This window comes from Leptonychotes weddellii, chromosome 1, assembly GCF_054177405.1.
Source record: "Leptonychotes weddellii isolate Sample4059 chromosome 1, ASM5417740v2, whole genome shotgun sequence".
NCBI classification, from domain to species: domain Eukaryota; kingdom Metazoa; phylum Chordata; class Mammalia; order Carnivora; family Phocidae; genus Leptonychotes; species Leptonychotes weddellii.
Genome location: NC_138369.1, coordinates 176,911,030 through 176,936,142, shown reverse-complemented (window position 1 = coordinate 176,936,142; position 25,113 = coordinate 176,911,030). Strand labels below are relative to the sequence as shown.

General features: G+C 41.0%; 2 protein-coding genes across 9 annotated transcripts in view; one reads left to right on the top strand and one right to left on the bottom strand.

Annotated features, from left to right (window-relative positions):
- The window catches only part of JAM2 (junctional adhesion molecule 2), a 427,760-nt gene that overhangs the window by 101,102 nt on the left and 301,545 nt on the right, over positions 1–25,113 (bottom strand). The window lies entirely within an intron of this gene.
- APP (amyloid beta precursor protein) overlaps positions 1–25,113 on the top strand; it is a 257,221-nt gene that overhangs the window by 129,792 nt on the left and 102,316 nt on the right. For all 8 annotated transcript variants that reach the window (XM_081802287.1, XM_081802282.1, XM_081802278.1 and 5 more), the window contains exon 6: positions 9,509–9,711. In XM_081802287.1, the coding sequence (XP_081658413.1) occupies positions 9,509–9,711 (203 nt within the window). The remainder of the gene's footprint in view (positions 1–9,508; positions 9,712–25,113) is intronic.

Below are 25,113 nucleotides of genomic sequence, written 5' to 3'. Positions count from 1 at the left end.
GCCCTTTTTTTAAATTTTTATTTTTTTTTTTTTTATTTTTTTTTTTTTTTTTTTGCGAGAGAGAGAATGAGAGAGAGCACGAGAGGGAGGAGGGTCAGAGGGAGAAGCAGACTCCCCGCCAAGCAGGGAGCCCGATGTGGGACTCGACCCCAGGACTCCAGGATCATGACCTGAGCCGAAGGCAGTCGCTTAACCAACTGAGCCACCCAGGCGCCCCTGGAACAGCCCTTTTTTCTCTCCCGACATCAGCATGCTGAAGAAGCCATGGCGGTTTTCTATGACCTCTTCTCCAACCTTTGATTTGTCTCATGTCTTAGGGCTAGTACTTAGATTGTTTTTTTTCTATTGCTGGAATATTATTTTTTTTAAAGTTTTTATTTGAGAGAGAGCGAGTGAGCGTGCAAGGGGGAGGGGCAGAAGGAGAAGCAGACTCCCCCCTGAGCAGGGAACCTGATGCAGGACTCGATCCTAGGACCTGAGCCAAAGGCAGACACTCAACCGACTGAGCCACCCAGGCGGCCCTGGAATGTTCTTATTATGAGTACGTAGTGAGATGGTGGAGAGAAGAGAAATTATCTCATACTCTACCCAGGTGATACTAGTTTACACCAAGGCTTGGGTTGCTCTTCTTTGCTTACTTCAGCCTCATACTTCAGAATTTGACTAAATCAAACAGGGCAGAGCCGATAGGCCAGTCTGAAGAGAAGTTGATTTCATACTAAAGCACTGTTTTTATAATCTTCCTTCAATTTTCTCTTATGCCTGGCACCGTTTAGTGAATGCCGTTAGTTTTATTCTTAGTATTAGCAAAAACCTGAGTAGCCAGTAGACTCATGAATTTAATACTGGATTCTGTAGTAGTAGTCTATTAATATCATTGTGCCATGTGGTACCAGAATTCTGAAAACATAGTCTGGTACAGGATTTTTTTTTTAACTTTAAAGATTAAGTAATTTTGTATACTCTTAAAAATCTTTCCTAGGACTACCTAACATCTGACCCTTTTATGTTTTCTCATAAAGAAGAAAATCAAACTGTATGCAGTTGTCATAGAATACACCAATTCAGAATGTTCTGGAAGAATATCTCAGTGGTATTTAGTCCTTTCATTCATTCATTTAACATGTATTTTTTAAGCTATTTTATTTTTTTGAGCTATTTTCAATAGCTATAATTTGAGCTACTCTCTGTGTCATGTACTGTGCATGTAGTGTGTGTGACCTTTGCTTTATTACATTTTAGTGGTACTCATGGTGGGTCAGGTGCTGTTTTAAGTGCATTACAAATATTTACCCAGTTTATGTCTCATCATACCCCTATGAATGGAAGTAGCACCTGTAAAGTTTGCCATTTTATAGATGAAGAAAAAGAGGCACAGAGAGGTTAACTAACTTGCTCAGGGTCACAGAGCCAGGATTTAAGTCCAGGCAGGCTGGCCCCAGAGTTCATACTTTTAACCACTCCACCATGCTGCAAGATTTCCTGTCTCCTTGGACCCTGTGTTCTGCTGGCTCCTAGGGAGGCGAGGAGCAGGGGTCACTATTGTTTCTACTCTGGAATTTTAGAACTTGGACATCCTAGAGGCCTTTCACTTTGTTTTGTTTGATCTCATTTCAAATCAGGACAAAGCACGGTCGTATGTTCTTTCCATACCCACCTCACCCCATAGTCCACCTTCTATGCAAGGAGTCAGCCCACTTTCTGTAAAGGGTCAGATAATAAACATTTTAGGCTCTGCAGGCCACGTACCACCTCTGTTACATATCTTTTTTTTTTTTTCTTGTCATAATCCTTCAAAAATGTAAAAACCACTCCTAGCTTCTAGGGTGTGTCAAAATAAACCATGAGCCATCCTATCCATTCCACTGATCATTTGTCCTTCTTCGGTTACTCTTTGTTCTTGTCAGCTGACTCTGTTTCAGGCTCTTAGGTTTTCCTCCCTCCTACCACAGGGTCTTTGCATATGTTCGGCCTACCCTGTCTTGTGGAGAGTGTTCTTGAGCCCCCCAGACCTCATGAACCTTGGCCCTCTGTAGGTCACACTTCAGTCATCCTTTCTTCATGGATGTCTTGCTGTACACACCAGGTCTGGGCAGATCTTATTCTTTGGGTTTCCTAGCTTTCAAAATTGTTATCACTGTAGTACTGTCATATTTATTGGACAGTGACATCATTTTCCTTTTGGCTGTTAGCCCCGTGAGCTACCCTTGCTCCCCAGTGTGTTTCTCCCAAAGCAATGTCCCAGCTTCTACTCTTGAGTCCCTAGAATCTGCTCTCCACTCAGTAACCAGAGCCATCTTTAAAACTTAAATCTGATTGAGTCATTTTTGTTGCATGTGAATAAACTTGCTGTTTCTTAACCAACATGGCCTCACTGGGTCACGCCCTTCCTGTCTGTCTCTGCCACCTTACCTTATACTTCTCCCCCTCATCCACTGCCCCCTAAGCTCACTGGCTTTCTCTTTATCATCTTTTCCTCAGGCCAGGACCTTTGCACTTGCTATTCCTCCTGCCCCAGTCGTCCCCCCTGCCTGGACTCTCAGCCTTCTGTGTCTTGATGGCCTTCCCCTGACCATCCTCTTTGAAATGCTGCCCCCATTCCCGCCCCCCATACCTGTTATAGTCACCGGTTAATACGTAAGCCCCCTTTCCTTTCTCTGTACTTTTGACTGTTTTTCTTATTCATTCATATTGTACCTCACCCACGAAAATATATGATCCAGGAAAGTAGAGGCTCTGTCCTGCTCACAAGTCCACCATCAGTCTCTGGACTAGCACCTGGCACTTGGCGAAAGCACCATAAACATTGTTGGTTGAATGTCTAACGGCTAGTATGTGGCATAGAGAGGCTGTTAATAGAATGGCTCAGTCGGGTCCTGGCATCAAGTCCCACATCGGGCTCCCTGCTCAAAAAAAAGAATGGCTCAGTGGGTAGGTAAATTAATGCATGACCCTTTTTTTGCTCATTAACAATTGGCACACATTTGTTTCAACTCAAATACTTCACTGTCCACTGACTAAAGAAAAAATATCTGAATACTTGACCTCTGCAATTTAACATATCTCACTATTAAAATTCAGTCCTCGTTGAATTCTGTTATAGTCAAGCTTATGTAATTTGTTACTCCTGATTGTGCATTATATGGATGTCCCTCCCTTATCCTCATACCCGCTTTTCACGGCCTACCAGCTCAGACACTTCTGGCTCACCAGAATCACTTTCCCCTTTGAATTTCTAAAACATTTAGTAGGCAGTATGTCTGTTACTCATATAGTAATCAGAGTAGATTCTCTTGCCCAGAAGAGACTTTCCGATTAAATATGTAACAATGATGATACATTCTCATTTCAGACTAAGGTTGTCTGTATCTCATCCTTAATGCCTGAGTCATGAATTCTGGCTGTCTCAGTTTTGTCCTTCCCTCCCTGAAGCAGGAGTCCAACCATCTGCAAGGAACGCTTTTAGCTGCAAATACCCAAAACCCGAGTCATTAGTGGTAGGGAGCCCCGGGCTGGTGCAGTGCTGCGGAGACATGACCTTTTTGTATCTTTCCACCCCACTCTCCTTATCAGCTTCTGCACCTGGATGTTTATCGACTAACCATTGACAGATGGCAGTTGCCCTTCTGGGGAGAAAGTAATAGAAGGCAAAGGGGCAGAATCACCCTGACTACTCAGTATGATGAGCCTTCTCATCTGGAAAGTGAAGCCTTCCTAGAAACCCCACCTAGAGGTCCAAGCAGATGTCTGCTGGCATCTGATTATCCAGAGACCCGGCGGTCACTTTGGCTTTCGCTATCTGCAAGGGAGACAGGGCGTGAAATGTTTGCCTTCCTATTTTCTCTGGTCGAAGAAGGGATGGGGGAAGGGAGTGAGGTGTGGCTTTGGGGTAGCTTACCAGCAATTTCTGCCACATTGCGTTTCTCAGGAGAGAAGACTAATCAAATTCTCAGAGATCCTTTAAATGAAAAATTAACAATACCTACTAACTAGGAATGTCATCAAAACAACTATACTGAAACTCAGTAGACTACTAAAGAGAAATCTGTGGGCGTCTGTTTTTATATATTATTACTTGTAGGCAGGAGAGATTCTAATAGTACAACATTAAAGGTAGGTAACTTTTTTTTTTTTTTTTTTTTAGTAATCATCAGCATATGGTAGATTGAATCCTATATGAACCTCACGTTCAAATTCATTTATAAAGTATCTATTAATGAATTAATTAACTTGGAGAATTAATTAACCAGTTCAGCCTAGTTAGTGAGGCCCTGGTTGAAGGAGCCATATATGTGTATATACATTATATGTGTATATATGTATAGCTTATATTTACACAAATGTACATCTATATATATTCATGTATATCTATGTATATGTAATTATTTAGAGTCCCTTCAGGTAGTGAAAGATTTTCACTAATGAAAAGATTATATATGTTATTCTATGTAATTATTATATATAATTATATATATAATTTATCATACCTACATACCATTATTATTGTTGTTGTTATTATTATTATTTGCGTTCTACCTTCATAATTTGTGCCCTCGTGGGATTGGGGGTTTGGAGTGCAGGTTTTTTGTGTTTTTGTTTGTTTGTTTTCAGATGTGGAGTCCCGGAAAATACAGTTTTATCAATTAAAGAGCTCTTGTTCTCGCTCAGTCGTGAGACTGTTAGGGAAGAGTGGGGCAGGACAGTAGCAGTATCCTCTCCCTTTCACCCCTCATTCCTGAAGTGGGGCGTTCACTTACATAAAGAGAAGTGCACCTAATACAGTACCCAGCCCGATGATGGGTTGTCAAAACTGAACACACACCCGAGAGCTGATCCCCAGATCCCAGTGCCGCCTGGCCGGCCCCCCAGAGGCCTCTGTCCCGTTCCCCTGCCAGTCAAAGATACCCCCGCCAAAGTGCATACCGCCTGTGAGTCCGGCAGCAGCGTGAAAGGCTGCCTGTTCTCACAGTTTATGTAAATGGCGTCAGGCCATGTGTCCAGGTGTATGTTTGACTCCTAACAGTGCCTTTAGGTGGGAGAGACACTGGCTTTTTCTTACTTTGCTCTGCGCCTCTTGAATCTTTTACTCGGAACCCTGAAGAATAAGCTTCCATTCTTTTATCTTTTCTCACGTTTTCTGGCAACTTCTAATTTTCCTAATTTCACAGCAATATTTCGGATCGTGCTTTCTCCTGGAACATACTGAGTCTTCGGCCATTGTACCCTCCAGGTTAAACTCTGGGAGCACCAAGAACTGGGGCATAGAGGGGAAAATAGTCTGTTTACCTTTTGAAAATTTTGCTTTATCTTCTTTCTCTATTCCTGACTCTGGGAGATGCTTTCTTCCCCTTTCTAGTTCAATAAACATACATGTGTCTGAGCATCTTCCTGTTGAGATTTGCCCCTCTGGTCCTGGGTTGGTCTTACATTTTGGGAATTGAAAGCTGTTCTGTTTCATCTTCCCCATCAACGTGGTGTTCAGGTCCCGTGCGTGTCCAATTCACATAAACCATGGGGATCACAGCTTTCTGGATGTTGCTTCCTCTCCTTTGTCCTACAGAGGGGCAACAGAAAGTCAGTTTTAGCAGATGCTATGAAAGAGTAAATACAGCTCTTTTAGAGAATGCAAATAGTGAATTGTTTTGTGTAACTTAAACAAAAAGGAATTAAAACTGGTACGTGAATCAAATCTTTCCCTATCTGAAGGGAACATCAGGGAGGCAATGGCAAGTGGAATCAGTCAAGGTCAGCCTTTATTTAGAAATACAAGGAGAGTCACCTTTGTGATGGAGCATATCCTTCATCAGAGTAAACTCTTGCGTGCTGACACATAAAATTTCATTATCAGTGATTTATTTCCTCCTAGAAATGTCCCTTTGACCCTTTAACCTTCTTATTAAAGTCAGATACTCCTGAGGATGGTCAGTATTTTCCCCTCATTCTTTAGAAGTGTTTCTCATTATTGGACTTCAAAGGCCATAAAAGCTGTCTCCTATCAATTGACAGACACTAAGTCATGTGAATGTGATATGAATATTCCACCGTGTTACCAAGGGATTGTTTTATTGTGAGTTCTTTGATTATTTACAAGGAAATTACTTTATGACACCCAGCCTCACACTTCCATCAACTGGCCCCTCCTTGGCATTTTCTTGCACTGCGAGCAGCTTTCCAAAACCAGTTCGCCGGAGTCACATCGCAGAACAAAGCTGCCCAGCAGTTGAAGAGTTGGTGGAAAAGTCCGTTTTCTCTCCCCTTTTCTGTGTTCCCTGCTATCTGTGAAATCTGCGGTTGGCAGCATGATGCTGGTGTGTTTGGCATTCTTTGGGCAGATGGAGTATCATTACAAACGTAACTGCATGCTGCTGTTTTAATTGTGTCCAAATAGATTATTAAATTCCAGAAATCAAAGCCATGGTAATAAGAACTGGACCTGAGTTCTCTTAAGCCAAGTAATTTAATTCCTCAGCCAGTTGAACTATTATGTATCTCTGTTCCTTGTTATTATGCTAGTAAATTGCTCGGGCAGATGCAGTGATGGATGACGGGTGTATATTTCACTCTTTTTTTTTTTTTTTTTTTGTGGCTAGACACATGCTAGGATGCCGATCACTTGAAACACAGCTCTTCTCACAAGCATGTTTTCTGTTTGGAGCCTTAGGTGCAACAGTCAGGGCATAACAGGGGAGGTTGAGGGAGATTCCCGGGGGTACCCACAGTCCTGTTTTGACTGTCGCACCTGGAAGCACAGTGCTGTCTTCTCCCCAGATCACATAGATCACATACTGGGACCCACAAAACAACAGGCATGCACACTTCATGGCTTCAGGAGAACACTGGTTTGGTTTGATTTTTCTCCCTGGCTTTACCTCAGTTTTCTACTTAATTTAGAGAACCGAATAGTATTGGTGCCTGTAATTTGACTGAATATAGAAGAGAGTAAATTGGCTGGTGGGACAGTAGTACGACATTGAGATTCTCTAGAAAAATGAGGCAGGATACTGGGTAAAGTTTGGAGCATCTAAGTGAGCAACTGTTAAGTTCAGCATTCTTTGGAATTGTTGCCTCGGTTAGACTTCTGTGCAGGAATTCAGGTAATCAAGAAATAACGATGGCACCCCATTTATCTTGAAGCAGATAAAGGCTTATACCATCTGATTAGTGGCAACATTTTCCCTTCTTACCTTTTTCTGCTTGGTCTTATATGGAAATGTTAAAATAACTGGTTAGGGTCTGCTGTATTACACTTCATTTATTAACACACTAATAAATTATGATTAATGTTATTCTGCTTAATAAGTTCCTCCTTTTTCTCTAGCCACATGCTTCAACTTCTTTGGAGGTGTTCATTTATTATCCTTGCATCATATTTAATCAGAATTAGAAAGGTGTTCCACTTGTCAGGCGGGACACATTTCTATAGAACATCTATAAAATTTCCTTAAATTATGGGTTAATCCGATTAAAGGAATTCCTTCTAGTGCTGTATTCCATCTCCTTACATATCTTTTTCTTTTTCATCCTCCACAGAATTACTTGTGGCTGTCCTTCTGGCTCAGTTTGTGGGAGCCTCTTTTGCCTTTTTCCTTTCTGTGTTCCCACACCATGGAATCCTACTGTTCCCGTTCCCTAACGTGTTTGAAATCTGACTTCCCGTACACTGCCCAACGACCTTCTCCTTCTAGGCGAGAGTCAGCCGTGGGGTAATAATTCCCCCCTGTTTCTTTTTTTCTGGACAAACCTGTCAGCATGGCAGCCCTCAGTCTTACTCCTGTGATGCTTCTTGTCAGATGAGACCCGTGGTAGAGGCTCTGGTAGGTTGCAGGCTTCCGCCACATCTAGATCTTTTGTCATTATTGTTTCTGTGATCTGAGCAAGGATGCAACGTGTATTTCTCCTGTCTGGCCAGATGGAGTGTGATAAATACTTCTACTGTTTAACACCTTCCTATCCTCATTTACCATCTTTCAGATGCTCTTGACCATGTCTGCACTGCAGGTACACAATTTCCACAAGGATATCTTATTAGGGCTTTCTCATTTTGTTCCAGATGTACCCCTCTTCCTCCATCCACGTGTGCTGATTTATTACTCACCACTGTGCATCAGTATCTACATATTTAATGCCCTATGTATTATTTCTGATCCCCTTCCCAGTTGTACTGTGATTTACTGCCTATCTGTTACCATTCTTCCCAGTATTGCATATTCTAGTGGTTCTGAGAATATCACCCCCTGACTTTCAGCATCAGTATCACAGAGGAAGTTATTAGAAATGCAAATTCTCAGGCCCCATCCTAGACACGCTGATTCAGAAACCCTGGGGGATGGTGTCTGGTGCTCTGTGTTTCAGGAACCCTTCCAAGTGATTCTGATAGTCGCTAACATTTGAGAAGCACTGAAATACTTAATCTGCAGTGTTTACGCAAGAAGCAAGAGTAGGGACCACAGCTGTATAGTTTCAGTAGGCATCTCTGACCACTGGATAGTACAGATTTATTCACCCCAGTTTTTTCTTCCTCGTCCATATCCACTTGAAACTTTGAATTGCAATATTTGAACCAGTTTCCACCTTTACTAATTGAGTATCTACCATGCAGATGCTGTGTGGTATTTTCATATACATTATGAGAAGTCATCCGCATACAGCAAATTCACTTTGGGTATCCTCCTTCCTCTATCCTGTTTAATAGGCTTTATTTCTTTAGAGCAGCTTTAGGTTTACAGAAAATTTGAGCAGGAAGTACAGAGTGTCCCCCTCTCCCTCCCCTCTGGCCACCCCCACATTTCCTCTGTTGTTAACATTTTCATGAGAATGGTACATCTGATCCAATATTGATACATTAGTTATTAGAGTTCACTTTTGTTTTGTACAGTTCTGTTGGTTTTGACAAATGTATGTGTCCTGTGTTCATTGTTAGAGTATCGTACAGAGTAATTTCACTGCTCTACGAATCCCCTGTGCTCTGCCTATTCATTCCTCCCTTTTTCACCCTGACCCCCCAGGAACCACTGAGCTTTTTAATGGTCTCCATAATTTTTGCCTCTTCAGAATAGCATATAATTGGAATCACAGTGTACCCTTTTTGCACCTGTGTAAACTAAGAAGGGGTAAAACATTATAGACTTGGGGCACCTGGGTGGCTCCGTTGGTAAGCATCTGCCTTCGATGCAGGTCATGATCCCAGGGTCCTGGGATTGAGTCCTGCATCTGGTTTCCTGCTCGGCAGGGAGCCTGCTTCTCCCTCTCCCTATGCCCCTCCGCTCGTGCTCTCTCTTTCACTCGCTCTCTCTCAAATAAATAAAATCTTAAGAAAAAAAAAAAAAAACAGAACACTAGATCTGCTGAGCTGGGATTCCTACTTCGACCTGCCGGCTTCAAGTCTCGCATATGTGTTTTCTTTGATGCCACATTCCCTCTCAAATTACCAAAAACCTGTTGGTTCCTCTCCCCGCTTCCTGAAATTTGTTTAAATGACTATTACTGTTATTTTTATTTCCTGCTCCAGCGAAGACAAAGTAGTGGAAGTAGCGGAGGAGGAGGAGGTGGCTGATGTTGAGGAAGAAGAAGCCGAGGACGACGAGGATGACGAGGATGGTGATGAGGTAGAGGAAGAGGCAGAAGAACCCTATGAAGAGGCCACGGAGAGAACCACCAGCATCGCCACGACCACCACCACCACCACGGAGTCTGTGGAAGAGGTGGTCCGAGGTAACTCACTGTTGACTTGGATCTCCTCTGTTAGGGGAAAAGGAAAGCTTCATACCAGAGTTTGAAATTTCTCTCCAGCCTACCACCACGGCCTTCCCCCACCAAAAATAAAATTCAGAGTCACAAGTCTTACGCCTGTTAAACCCTCTTGGGTCTAACAAGCTGTCCAACGGTTCATTTCAGATAACGTGACATCCTGATTTACAGCCTATTCTGTGCCTTGTGTTTGCTGCTTGGCACGTCCCAACCGGTTCTGCAAACCCTCCCTACCCAGCTGCCGCCTCTTCTGGCAGAGGCCAGGTTAGGTGACCTCCTTGGTACGCCCCTGGCCGTGGGTATTCCTTACACTCTTACTACCTGTTGCCTCTTTGCCGCCTGGACTATGAGCTCCTTGAAGGCAAGGACGGGCTTTTACCTAGCATCATGCAGAGGGCCTGCCTTGTAGAAGGTTTTAGATAAATCTTAGTGGAGATTTAGTGAATAGTTGGAATTAAATTTCATTAAAGAAGAACAACATTTGGGGAGTTGTCACACTACTTTTTGCTGGGAAATTTAACCTGGATGGCTTTTGTGTTGTCTTTACACTGTTTTACTGGGGGGAGTGACAGTGCTTTCTTTGAGAGGTAGATATGGTGTTAATATCTTAAGACTTTGTGTTTCTGTTTGAGTAATGCTCCTGTTGAGGATGTTGTGACGTGAACGAACTAACAGACTTCCTTTTTTGTCTCCATGAAATAGAAGCAAGCATTGAGTTTACATGAAACAACCAAATGTTATTATAGCAACTAGTGAACTGTTGGGTTGCATTTCTTAAAGGTTAGGCGTTTGTTTTGCAAATGGTAAAAGATGGCCATAGAATTAGAGGGGGTGAATACAGATGGGTGGAGTTTTAATGTATTCAGATACTTTTAAAGTCTGTCCACACATGTTAGAATATTGTAAGTCTTCCTCTCACTTTTTATTAAGGTAAGATGAGTTCAGTTCTGTTGTTAAATCGGAGCTTGAAATGGGTTACTTTCTCTGCCTTAAGTAGATTTCTAATGATCACTGTACTATCTTCTTCCGTTCACTGCACTTTTTATACCTTCATTGAGGTATAATTTACATATGAAATTCACTCATTTTATATAAGTATATAAGTGTATAATGCAGAGGCTTTAATAAATTTACTAAATTATACAACCATCATCATAATCCAGTCTTAGAACAGTTCCATCGTCCCAGTGAGATTCCTCACACCCGTTCAGTTCATCTTTGTTCTCACCGCCTGCCCTAAGCAACAATCAGTCCGCTTTATGTCTCTACAGATTTGCCTTTTCTAGACATTTAATATAAGTGGCGTCATACGTGGTATGTGTCTGGCTCCTTTCACTTAAAACTAGTGTGTTTGAGGTTCTGTGTTTCTTTAACTTGTAGCTTTTAAAACCGAGATGACTCCGAGTTGAGCGCTCAAGAGTTAACTTAAAAATTCATTGGAAGAGTCACATATTCTTTACAAGATAGAGTAGAAGATAGACTGTTTAACTTTATCGTTCCCTACTTAATGACAGCTTCTTCTTGCATTCAGCACGTAAAGGCTTGTGTAAGCAGGTATCCATTTAAGGAGATGCACGTTTTGTTTGAGCCACGGTTTTTTTCAATACCCGAAGCATCCTTTCCCGGAGTGTGTTTCATGTGCCCCTTAGGACCATCTGTGGTTAAATGAACTTGTTAGCTTCTATTTTCCTAGCAGGGAAAGGACAGGTTTTTCAGAGCTTCTCTTCTTGAAAGCTCCGGGATGTGTGACTACAGATCACAGCAGCTGGTATTCTACAGTGGCTCTGAAGTCCTGGTGATCTCCATCAACAGAGCTGTTTACATAATCAACGCCCACTTACTCAACACTCGTTTCTGAAGCACCTTTTTGGTATAAGCCACTTTGCTGGGCTTAGTGGACCCAAGATGAGAACACACAGGAGAGCCGACCCTCATGGATGTTCAAATCTAGTAGGAAATATAAGTCAAAGAAACACAAAAGTCATCTGTGTTTAAAAGTCTGAGCCCGGAGCCTACTGCAAAGAGTAAGGGATCAGAGAAGGCTCTACAGAGAAGGAGATGGCATCTGAATTAGAAGTAGAAGGGCTCGTAGTAGGTCTACCAATGGATTTTATTCTAGCATTCTTTAGAGGAACTCAAGATGGCAGCACAGGTTTGCCATAGGCAGGTCCATGGCATGTTTCAGAGACAAGGTCAGTCCGATTTAAGCAAGAGTAGATGTCTTTAGATGAGACAGTTACAGGAAAATTAGGTTGGGGCTAAAATGTGGAGAACTTCAGTGCCAGGCTGGCAAAGTATGAGCATCAGCTGAGGGTGACCACTTCAGGACCTACCATGTGCTGAGGACTTTTCTGGTAGAAGCATTGAAAAGATTTTGTTATGATGTTACTGCTGTGAGGGGATGGGTGAACAGGGAGTAACATAATTAATGCAGTATCATGAGAAAATGCCACATAAACTTAGGCCGATACTCCAAACCAAGGCAGAGTTCTCTTGAGATAATACGGTCTTCTTATGTTCTAAATAAGTCCAGTTCTTTTGCTTGAGTTTTTCTCTCAATGTGGTGTTAATTAGCTACGATAGAACATAGAGGGACATAGGTTACAGTATTTTCTATAGAAAGGCAAAGGCAATTAAAAGAAATTAAAAAAAAAAAATCTCCAGGCTAGAGAGTTGGGTTTTTTGGGGTTTTTTGTTTGTTTTGTTTTGTTTTTAAGAAGCTAGCCCTAAAAGATAACAAGTTACTAATGTTGATGGCAGGAAAAGCAGTAACAGTGACCTTCTAAACACACCATGTGGTCATTTACGGTACCAACTGTTAATGCTAGAAATAGAAGAGCTTTTATTTATTTATTTTTAATTTATTTATCTGTCAGAGAGAGCACAAGCAGGGGGAGCAGCAGGCAGAGCAGGCAGAGGGAGAAGCAGGCACCTCGTTGAGCAGGGAGCCTGATGCGGGACTCGATCCCAGGACTGAGCCGAAGGCAGATGCTTAACCGACTGGGCCACCCAGGTGTCTCTAGAAGAGCTTTTAATAGGAATCCATCCATCCCATGGAAGACTCCTGAAATGGACAAAAGTGTAATTGAGGCAAGGCTTTCTGGGAAAGAAACATGTTATGGTGTGTTGGGTCCATGTCAGAGAGTTTTCTGTACCCCCAGCTAACTCTCCCCGGATGATGAAGCCCAGCAATGCCATACCCGATTGCTGACTTTGTAAAACTCGACTTGTAAGGAGCCTGCTCCCGTGCTGAAAATAAAAATCAGAAGCGACTTGCAAAGAAGAGGTATTGAAAAGAGGCTCACAATCTAGTTTTCAATGTTAACGTTTCAGTGCCCAAGAGAAAATGTGATTTACAGCCCTACTTAATAAGAAAATTGTTTCTTCATTACCAGCATATTGCTACTAATACAATTCTTTAATGTGCTTCATAACACAAACTCAATCGTTCTATAACCTGTTTAAATTTTAAAGAAATAGGTAGAGGGAAGGAAAGTATAGGACGTTCCGGCACAGTCATAAAATTTTCCACTGTATTGTATTAGAATGAATGGTGCTGAAGTGGGAAGATATCAGTTCTCACTCTGTTACCAATTCCAGGGGGAAAAGTGAGCACCCTACTACAGCCATCTGGCTTTAGGATTTATTGGTTTTGGTACTTCAGGAAAACTTGGATATTGACCCAGTGGAATAAACCAATACCAGTTTGAGTAAAACAACAGTATATTAGATTCTTGCTCCTAATTTTCTGTGATTCGAGAAGGGATAACACTTCATAATCCAAGATGTCAGGGCAGTTTCTGACTCAACCGTGGATTCTAAACTCTGATTAAACTTTGGTATTATAATAAATGACTAATGTTTGATTTATTCTAGCCTGTTTTCTCCATCTAGAATTAGTCTGGTTTTTTCCTTCTGCCCATTTGTTCAGCAAATATTCACTGTGCCCCTGCTGATAGCCAGGCAGGCACTCCTACTGTGGAAAGTGTTGTGAGGAGGTAGCTATGTTATGAGATGGACTTGCCTACCACTCTAGGGCAGTTACTTCTATCTTCTAATCCTTGTAACTGTGCCGTGTGGTAGAAATTTTATTTCTCCCTTTACAGCTAAGGCCTGGAGGATTTTTTTTTTTTTTTTAACTGTCCATGGTCACAAAGGTGGGAGGTGGTGAAGCCAGCATTCAGATCCAAGTGGGCCAGGTTATTTCTACTTCATTAATGTCTACGTTTTCTTTTTCCTTTTCCTTTTGTTTACAGACACATACTGGTTCAGTTTAACTTGTGCTTCCTGGTAGATGTGTATTCCTTTGCTGTAGTCATATATTCATCTTACTATTATCTCACACTGAGCCTTTCCTAAATTTGAGAATTGTTTTTTAAATAATAATGATGATGATCAGGGGTCAGCAGTCTATGACCATGGGCCATATATGGCCAGTCACCTGTTTTCTAATACAAAGGTTTTACTAGGAGACAACCAATACCATTTGTTTACATATTGTCCATAGCTGCTCTCTTGCTCCAGAGACAGAATGGAGTAGTTGCAGGAGACACTGTATGGCCTGCAAAGCTGGAAGTATTTACTATCTGGGTCCTTACAGAAAACCCCTGATACGAGTCATGAGAAAAATATTAGGAGGGGCACCTGGCTGGCTCAGTTATTTAAGCATCTGACTTTTGGTTGTGTCTCAGGTCATGATCTCAGGGTCATGAGATCGAGGCCCCACACGGGCTCCAAGCTCAGCGGGGAGTCTCCTTGAGATTTTCTCCCTCTCCCTCTGCCCCTCCCCCACCCACATGCTTGCACTCTCTCAAACAAATAAATTAAAGAAAAAATATTAGGAAGTTTTTATATTTCAGATACTACCCTACCAGGTTAATTTCATTAAAGTAGTTTTATTTTGGTTAGAGGCAGACTAGTAGAGTGTTCAAGAGAGAATTTTTAATGATTTTATGGCCTTGGGCTAGTTAAGTAACCTTGGTTAAGTATTTTTTCATGTGTATGGTATAGATGCTGATAAGACGGTTCATGTTTGTTGAACAAATTATGTTAGCTGATCCATGTTCAGCATTTACTGTAATGCCTGGCACATTGTGTTTGGTTTGTTTTAAAAGCTCAGGCTGCCCAGAATCAAATCTCAGCTCTGTCACCTAACCATGTAAATTTGTGTCAGTCAAATAACCTTGAAATCCCACTGCTTCCCTCTGTAAAGTGGGGTTTAATAATACTTACCTCATTTTAATCAGTTGGGGAGGATTCAATGAAGTGTAATCTATGAGAAACACTTAGCGCAGTTCCTGGTAGACAGTAAGTGTTCATTTAAGCTATATGCCATAGTTGTCATGACTGTAAACATTATTCCGATTTTTCAGAGAACTAATGTTCACTACTAATTAGGAATGCCAAAGGTAAACCAACAGATTGGGTTTTTTGTATTATAAAAAGCATAAATGTGCTGTATCCATATCTATTGGTATAATAGAGGTGATTATTTATTCATGTTAAGAAAAACAACCTAGGGGCGCCTGGGTGGCTCAGTTGGTTAAGCGACTGCCTCCAGCTCAGGTCATGATCCTGGAGTCCCAGGATCGAGTCCCGCATCGGGCTCCCTGCTCGGCGGGGAGTCTGCTTCTCCGTCTGACCCTCACCCCTCTCATGCTCTCTCTCTATCTCATTCTCTCTCTCAAATAAATAAATAAAATCTTTAAAAAAAATTAAAAAAAAAAAAAGAAAAACAACCTAAACTCGATTTCTTGGTTAAAATATTTTTTTATGAATATACATTGTTATTAAAATACCTGCAGTTAAATTTTATGTCTAGCGAAAATTCAACCCAGATAATATTAAATGCTATGCATTTCAAGGTAGTGTTTCATTTCTTGCGGGTATTTTGAACCTCTTGGAAGTTCATCTATTAAATGGACAGAGACTGAATCAGGTGGCTCTTTAAGCATCGTATATGATGATGAAGTTAAAAAGTTTGATCTAATGTTGTTTGCCTTGGGCCAAATGACTGAACTCTGCAGAATGAAATTATTTCTCTTCTCCCTCTGGTCCTCATTAATCTGGGAGCAGCACCATGTGATTTACTGCTGAATGTTCCACCAACATCAGCCAGACACTCAGGTTCTGGGCATTGCCGTGGTTCCCGGGGGCACATGGATATGAATAGGGTAGCTCTGTCATGTTGCTCCCAGCCATTCCTGCACACTCCCTCCTGGGGAGAGACACAGGTCTCTTCGACCTGGCTGGTAAGGCATTTCAACAGCACAGAGGAAGGAGAGTGCTCTGCCTCAGTTTTAACTAAGGCATTGATGAGAATTTGGCATGTGAGTGATTTTTCAAGAAGAATCAAGATTTGCCAGTTTATAGAGCACCAAAAAGAAGGAATTTGAGAACTGTTGTAAATAAATCAGAGTGGCTTGCACTGATCTCCAGGGTAGAGGAACCAAACCTTAGCCTAATGCTGACATCTCCATTGTTACCTGTCTGTAATGGATGTGACACTTAACAAGGTGTCCTGTGATTCACTAATAGGATTCTTACTTATCATTCATGTTTAACCTTTTACCAGGTTTGGGGGAAAACTGAGCATGACTTGGGAACATAAAAATGTGCTCACATACTCTTGTTGAAGGCCTCACAGCAGCGTGCTGCCCAAAAATGAAAATAAAGCTCCAGTTTGTATTTGGGAACAAGGCAAAGGGATAATGGCTCTTCCCTTTCGAAGAAGCCTTTCCCTCAGTATTATGACTAAGGGCCACTAAGATACACCCCTGTTCCTGGACCAGAATGTAGCATCCTTCCTAACGATGTTGAGAGAACTCGTGTTGGTACTGGGCATAGATGTGACAGGTGGCAGCCTGTTCCTGATGGTGCCCACGGCATGATAGCCATTGATGTTGAGGTGTTTGAAACACGCTTTGACAGAGACCGAGCAAGGCGTTGACCGCTTCATTTCATGTAGCTAGGTGGTGCCAATTCAGAAAGCCCAGTCAGGTAGTTTGCTTAAAATGTAAGAGTGAGGAGGAGAGCTATATAAAAAATTGTGTGTAGGGCGCCTGGGTGGCTCAGTAGTTAAGCCTCTGCCTTCGGCTCAGGTCATGATCCCAGGGTCCTGGGATTGAGCCCCGCATCGGGCTCTCTGCTCGGCGGGAAGCCTGCTTCTCCCTCTCCCACTCCCCCTGCTTGTGTTCCTGCTCTCACTATCTCTCTCTCTGTCAAATAAATAAATAAAATCTTTAAAAAAAAAAATTGTGTGTATACATAAATAGTTTTCTATTTTTTAATAAATTTATTGAGATATGATTTGCACACCATAAAGTGCAGAAATCAGTGGTTTAGGATATTCCCAAAGACCTGCATGGCCACATAGGAAATTATACTTTTGAACTTCATTTGCTTGATATTTTACATTTGGAGCCTCTTATAATACCGTGTTGCTCGTGGCTTGTACTTTTCACGTTCCATTCCTACACTGTATGTTTCAAGACTCAGTGTTAGTAATGGACATAATCAACCAAAGGCATTTAATGCAATTATGTCTACATCTATAAAGATAAAAAATAATTTCATTCCAAGTCCAGAAACCAGTTTAAAAAAAAAAAATACTAGTCTTTCTCATGTTTTTCCCCAAATCAGTTGCTGTTCAAAAAATGTACAAATGCCCCAGTGCTCTTACTCCAAATTGTGGGCTTTTCAGACACAACAATTGCATATATCTATACAACATGGAATTTGCAATTAAAAAAAAAAACAAACGTAATAAAAGAATCTAGCAAGTGAGAGAACAATTCATTATTCACTTAGACTTGATGTCATTTTCAGAGGCATGCCTTTTTAGGCAGTCCATTTGCCTCATTGAGTAGGGGCTCAGATTCCACAGGCAGGTAACAGAATTGTGGGTTTTAATGGAAATCTGTAGTTCTCTTGTAGAAAAATGCTTCCTGGAGTTTTTAAACAGGGTGGGTTACAGTCGAAACACCTCTTTCTCTCTGCCATCAACCATTTTGCCCTTCTCAAAATTCATCGCTGGCTTCCAGCCACCTCTTCCAACCTCTGACCCATTAGGATTTTGTTAGAAGAGCAGGAAATCAAGGCAAGGTGAGGCTGACTGAATCTCACCTCAAAAAGTTGCTCAATAAAACCCTTCAGAAAAGCCCAAATTTTAAAAATTGGGGCACCTGGCTGTGGCTCAGTCAGAAGAACATGCAACTCTTGATCTCGGGGTCGTGATTTCGAGCCCCACGTTGGGTGTAGAGATTACTAAAAAAGAATAAGTAAACTTTTATTTAAATAATAATTTGAGAGACTCTTGAAATGGTAAAAGGAGTTTATAACTGAAGACTTGTCAAAGGTGCGTTGTGCTTTGTTTATCATGGTAAGACTGTTCAAGTATTTAACTATGAGAAGAGGGCTGTCTCTCTTTTTCTTAAATTTACTTTATGTTCCTGTTGGATATAATTTCTGAGGCCGAATATGAGAGTATGACAGAATCTGGACAAAGTTTGTGTTCCTTGCATGTGAGTTTGAATTCCTAATGTTTCATTAGAGAAACATGGAAGGCCCTCGTTGGGCAATCTCATGACTAAAGCAGTTCTGGAATTTAATAGTAGTTGTTAAGATTTCTGAGGTGTCGGCGACTGTTGCTCATTAGTCCTCAGTCTCTGGATTGGGCAAAATTACTACAATACAGCGTGAGTCCTTCTGGAATTTGTGTGGACTGTGGCAAGGTTTCTCAGTCTCAGCGTTAACAGTGTTTTGAGCCTGATACAGTACAGTACAATGGTACAATTCCGTTCATTTTAGGGTATTTAGTAGCACTGTCCCTCCCACCACGTGCCAGGAACACCCCCTGGTTGTGACAACTGTAAATGTTTCTAGTCTTTGCTGGATGTTCCCTGGGAGGGGATGGGGGCAGAATCTCTCTGGTTGCAAGCCCTGGACTATGACACAGGGATCTCCAGTGCTGTCCAGCTAGCTTTAAATATGTGAGCAGGGAGACACCCCTGCGAGACTGTGTCTCATCTTAACGTCGGCTGTGACACTGAGGTCAGCGCTTTGCACATTGTAGGTAGCCAGTGAACATTTTTGTTTGTTTGAGAAGAATAAATAAAACATATGCTCAAAAAAGATGATAAATACTCATTTATCAGGTAAAAACAGGTATCTAGTAAGATATGAAATGTCGTTTCATAGCTTAGAGACAAATAAGCACAAAATTTTTAGTTTTTTAAATATTGCGTATGCATATTTGCCATGTAAGCAGTGAGAGATGGAGCAAAACTGCCTTCCCGGCTTTGTTTTGTATTCTTCCAAAAGCAGTTCACTCTCCCCTGGTACACCGTTTTAAAATAGCAGATGGTAGTGAGGGTCCCTATAGCAATCAGGGACACATGTTCTCAGCCGGAGGATGCCCATCCTTTCCTGCTGGGTCCTGTGACAAGAGACCAGCTAAAATGGCAAGGTGGACACGCCCAGTCTCCCCCCGAAAAGGTCATGGAACAGCAGGATTGTCCTCCAACGAGGACTGGCATTATCTAGAAGCATCCTTTTTTGTTGCAAGAATGGGAACTCCATGTAATTCTTTCTTGACAGAGAGGTGATAAAAGATAGTAAATTTCAAGCCTCCTTCATTGCTTCTTTGTTTATTTCTCTAAATAAAAATAATAACTTTATTTCTGGTGTTCTGGCATGTTACAAGAACATTATCACTTAAATTCAGATTTCTGAGAAGTCTAAGTTTTCATAGACACGTATGTAAGAAAATGATTATGTTGGTACTGGATTTAAGGCACAAGTATTGAAACTGTCAAAGAAATATGTATGGCTAACTCTTAAAATTAAGTTTTTGAGATAGGTCATAGTTGAGTCTTAATACCTCTACTAAAATATGTTGTATTCCTCTTTTCCCCAATATACGTGGACTTCTCTTGATAAGCCAAAAACCTATGCTTCTTTTTTATTCATCCTTCCCCTCCGGTCATTTCAGAAAGTGATTGAATCTTCCATATCTGGTTTCGACATTTCAGCTGCACATAAAAGGGTTTATCACACTGCTTTCTCAAACACTAATGTCCATTCAAGCCACTGAGGCACTTGCTAAACATAGATTCAGAGATAGACCTCTGGAGTGGCTCCTGAGACCCAGGTATGCTGGCCCCGTTGATCCATGGACTGCACTTTGAGGGGTAGTTTCTAGTAGCATTGCATGCCCCTCATACCTTGCAGATGTAGGAGACTGAGACAGGGAATAAGAAACTGAAAGGGAAAACCATCCTTATCTATGGGGGGGGTGTTCTTAATATATTATCAAATGTCACCAAGTGTAAAAGAACCCTGATGTGTCTTCCCACTGAGCAATTTTGTAAAAATTCAGCTCTCAAGACCAAGCAAATTAGAAGACTCTTACTATCTTCCTACATATGCAGTTGTGACTAGTTTCACTTGTGCCTTTATTATAATTCCTCTCACTGGTGCAGGGTAGATAACTCCTGCTAGCCTGTAAAAGGTGATTATACAGGAATTTTGTGAGCCACAACCAGTGATATCTTGAAATACCAAGGGTGGGAGTATTTACACCATGTTAATCATTGAACATTATAAATCACACTCCCCCCCCCCCCCCCCGGAGATAATCACTTTGCCTTATTTCCAGCAGAGGACATGACCTCTTCTTATCTTATTCAGAGTTTGGAGCTTCTTATAATACCATGTTGCTCTAACCACACAGCTCCATGAAAAACAAGTTTATTCGCATAACAGGAAACAAAGAAATCAGGAAAAGTCATAGTGGTGCCCTTCTTTGGATGTGGCCAGAACCGCCACCACGAGAGTACCCATGAGTCTAAACCCTTACAAGTGGATCTCCTTCGAGTGGCATTTTATAAAGACTTTTTCATCATGGGGAGATGTGAGAATTGGGTCAGGTATAACTGGAATGACAGATGTATGAGGTAGCCTCAGAGAATCAACACACTTCAGTTAACAGGCTCGCCAACTACAGATTCCTTGTCACCCGTCGTTTCTTACTGAGTCAGTGATTTCATGACCACGCACAGCTGTTCCATCACTTGTTTACATAGTCCAAACCATATTTGGGGCTTAAGTGAGATTTGTTATAAGACTTTTGGCCCAAGCTTGTTTACCTATTTTTATATGCCTTTATTTCATGAAATACAATTACTAGGTAATAAATATCTGGTCATTTATTGCCCTGATCAGAATTATTTTCTATTGGACAGGTTTTCTGATGGCTACTTGCTAATATTTGCAAGCACATTATAAAATTTCCTTTTAGTTAAAAGTACATGTATCTGTTGCTGCAAAAAATACACTCTTAATCATTGTTTTTCTGGTATGTTGCCTTTTTAAAATTTTACTTAGGAGTTAAACACAAATCTGTCTACTTTATTCAACAGAATATGAGATGTGTTCTAATAACTTAGGATCACGAAGTTGCACCCCATAGTAATATTTAGAATTGCAGGAATAACTTAATTAGGCTGAAAAGTAGTTATTATAAACTGCGTTGAAACTGGCCATATTCATTATTAATTGAATGATTAGGCAGATCAGTCAACACTTACTGGAAAAATTAAGGATAAGCGTATTTAGTAGATTTTAATATTTCTGTCATTGCTTTTATTTTACTGTTAACATTAAACAAGTGATTTATTACAAAGTCAGACTGTATTTGTCTTCTTATATTTGCCCTTTGTACTCTAAATTTTCAAGATATGGGAGTATCTGGGTGGCTCAGTTAGTTAAGCATCCAACTCTTGATCTCAGCTCAGGTCTTGATCTCAGGCTTGTGAGTTCAAGCCCCACATTGGGCTCCACGCTGAGCGTGGAGACTACTTAAAAAAAATAAAATTTCAAGGTATGTAATTTTTAGCTCGAAGAAAATAGGTATATTTGTACTATATCTGAACTTTAATTCTGCATATATTCTTGCAGCATATGAAGAAACTTCTACATAATTTTTTTTGTTTCTTTACAATATCAGAATATATAATTTCTAGCTTTCTATAAAAGAGTCTTCTAGGATTATTCAAGTGATTGCTTTCTCAGAATTTGTAAATTTAAACCTTATACATTCCATACAATACTGGTTTTATTTTCACATATACCAGTAGTCAGAATAATTGAAATTTAGTTATTAAAAACGAATAATACAAAGCTTTGCATTATTCTAAAATTATTCTTTAGTTAGTGCTTTATTTAAAGCTAATTATTTGTTAATCTATTAATTTTGCTTTTTATTTATTTTTTTAAACACTTTTTACATTACTTGTTAATTTTTTAAGTAGGCTCCACACCCAGTGTGGGGCTCAAACTCATGACCCTGAGATCAAAAATTGATGCTCAACCAGCTGAGCCAGCCAGGCACCCATTAATCTTGCTTTTTAAGGAGGCATTATAATTATTGTACATTGGAAAGTGGTGATTTTCCCCTCATCCTAGCTGCTACTTTCACAGCTGTCTTCATGCTGAGATTTTTTAAAGTATAAAATTCTCTGAGTTTGGTTGTCCACAATAAAGTTTACTTCAATTTGACATCTATTTAGAGTTAATTTTTTGTGGTTAAGGCGTTATTTTTTGGACAGTGGACTGCCTAATCATTTTATATTAGGGAGCTCCAGCTTTGCTCCTATATTGTATTTGTATATTATTGATTTTTAGAAAATGGAATTTAGTGTTGAAACCAGTCCAGGTCTTGGCAAGGGCCTACGTTACAAAGATATAAAATGCATAGAGCTGGTTTTTAAGCACGTAAGCTCATATGCTTTGTGTATACTAGTATTTCAGGTTATTAAATGGTCTCTTGTCTTAAAGGGTGGATAGAGCTATTCTAAAAGAAGAGATTAAGCATTCCCTGCCAGCAGAATTCAGCTAGATGAATATTGAGAAACCTATTTGTGATCTTAGAAGTTTAAGAATTAAATATGAATAAACAAAGATCATCGTTCCTTAGATGTCTATGTAAGTCTGGGCCAATATTTCTCTCTGACTTTAAGCATTCTGAGAAAGATCCCTGCTTTTATTCTGGGCAAGTTTTCTTCATTATGGTATGGAAGATTTACTTTGAATAGAAATGAAGGTGGATTGGAATTTGAATGGCTTTAAAATGTGAGTCTTTTTACTTATTATTTTACATTTTGAGAAGAAAATGAAGGTGGAGAAAAGAAAACTGCAGTTTTAATTTTTAGGTGGATTCTGTTTTAGGGGGATTACAGCCCTAGAAGGTATGGTATTGTAAATAATTTCCCACTGAGTCCCCTCTGAAATGAACCCTAGTACTTGAGGAAGTTGATGTCCGAGTCCTAGCCAGAAGGAAAGTTGGGAGAGGTCAGCTCCATGGTAGAACAGCGGTGCTGAAGATTGGCGGGATTACGAGCTACCCTTTCTCTCCTGCCTGCTTGCTCTGGTTCAAGCCAGCTGGAATGCACTCCTCCACGTCAGCAGATCAGAACCAGCCGGACAGAGTCCTTGTCTTTGAGAGGTTGCAAAGTGACAGAGAGCCATTCGTACCCCTGTTCTGGAGGCCCCCATGTGGGTACTCCCCGATACAGAGGGTTTTCATAGCCATTTTTGAACAAGGCAGAAGAAAAATTAAATGAATGAAATAAAAATGTTTCACTTGAGGTATAAGAAAACGACACTATATTAAAATGCTGTTTGAGTTCCAGACTGGGAGGTTTTGCCTTGATCAGAAGTAATTACGAGGTGACACACAAAGGCAAATATCTATCACGGATCCTGTCCTTTGATCAGCATTCTTTTATCCCATGGCTTCACTTTTCCCCCTACCCCAAATTCTCTCACTTTTATTTAGTACACAGCAGATGCTGCAGAGACAGGTTCCTGCCCCTGCACAGCCGTGATGGTCACTGTGGGGCCTGCAGCAGACGAGTACAAGACCACACGTACTTGGTACTAAGACCTATAAAATGTGAGGACCTCGGTGAGTTGTTGAGGCACGATGGGTTTTGTTGCCGATGGTCCTGTGACACCCTGAACCTTTCTTGCTAGCAGCAGCCTCTGGCAACTCCAGGGCCAACTTCACCCACAGTGTAGGCTCAGAAGACACCATTCGTTGCCTGGCAGTCTTGTTGCAATGAGTACATCCTGAGGAAGGGATTAATGATGAATATTACCACATCTTCGCAACAAGAAAGAGCCTGTCACATAAACATGTGCAGATTGGTGAGGGAAATACGAGAGAGCCTGTAAAGGTGTTTCTTACAGCTGGGGGAGAGAGAGTCGTTAAGGTCCAGGAGTGGAGACAGCTGATGGCTGTGGTTTGCAGGGAGCCCACCTCTGGGGCATGTGGCTTTTAGCTCTACAGCCCAGAAGCTGCTTTCTCAGTAACTGAGAGGTGATCAGGCTCTTCCCCACTCCCAAAACTTATTTTGTCCTTTATAAATATAACTACCAGTCCTTTACTTTATGGGAGATAACTTGCACAAATGGATGGGGAGCTTGTGTGAATGGGTTGGCAGATTCTCATCGTACAGGAGAGCTCTGTGCAGAAAACAAACTGAAAATACATCATGGCTTGGCAAGGATGGACTTCTAAAGCAGCAGTACTGAATGAGAAGACATTAGAGATGGGTGGCCTTAAGCGCTGATGCTCCTGGAGCCAGATACGTCCATCTGAAAACCAACTAAAGAGCCCCAGAACCACCTTGGATATCCGGTACACCAGCTTTTCGCCTGCACAGTATTTGCCATCCACCTTCTGAGCCCCATGCTGACTGTCGATGTCATCATGGTGGTAGTAGCTCCTGGTTTTGCCACCACCTCAGTCTCAATTGGAAAGAGCAGTAAGTGGTGTATAGGGAGGTTCAACAGTAGTTCTCGTTTACATAGACGGTATGGATCTTTGTCTTTGAGTGAATGATTAAAGGACTGAACAGAGGAATATTGTTGAATATTCCTAATTTGGAAGCTCTGAGTCTTGCATTTTGAGAAGGATGCTTTTTCTTGGTATGATAGGAAAACCTAATAAACAAGACATCTGTGTGGGCTCAGGCATCCACAGTTTCTCTATAAGCCTAGTTAGGGCAAGACAGAAACTCAGAAGGAGAATTATTTTACTTCTAACAAAAATGGAATACACATGGGAGGAAGAGTTCCTTTTCTAATCACCATAACTTTACAAATGGAAACAGAGAGGTTATTACACTTGGATCAATCAGTGATCGTGGCACTGATCTTGGGGAGGGTGGCAAAGTGTGTTGACAGGTAAGATGTGCTTTAAGGTAAAATGGTACACGGTATGTATTAACAAATTAGAGTTGGTTGACGATGTTTTATTGTTTGTGACATTTTTGCCCAAAGGACAGATAAATGAAAAATCAA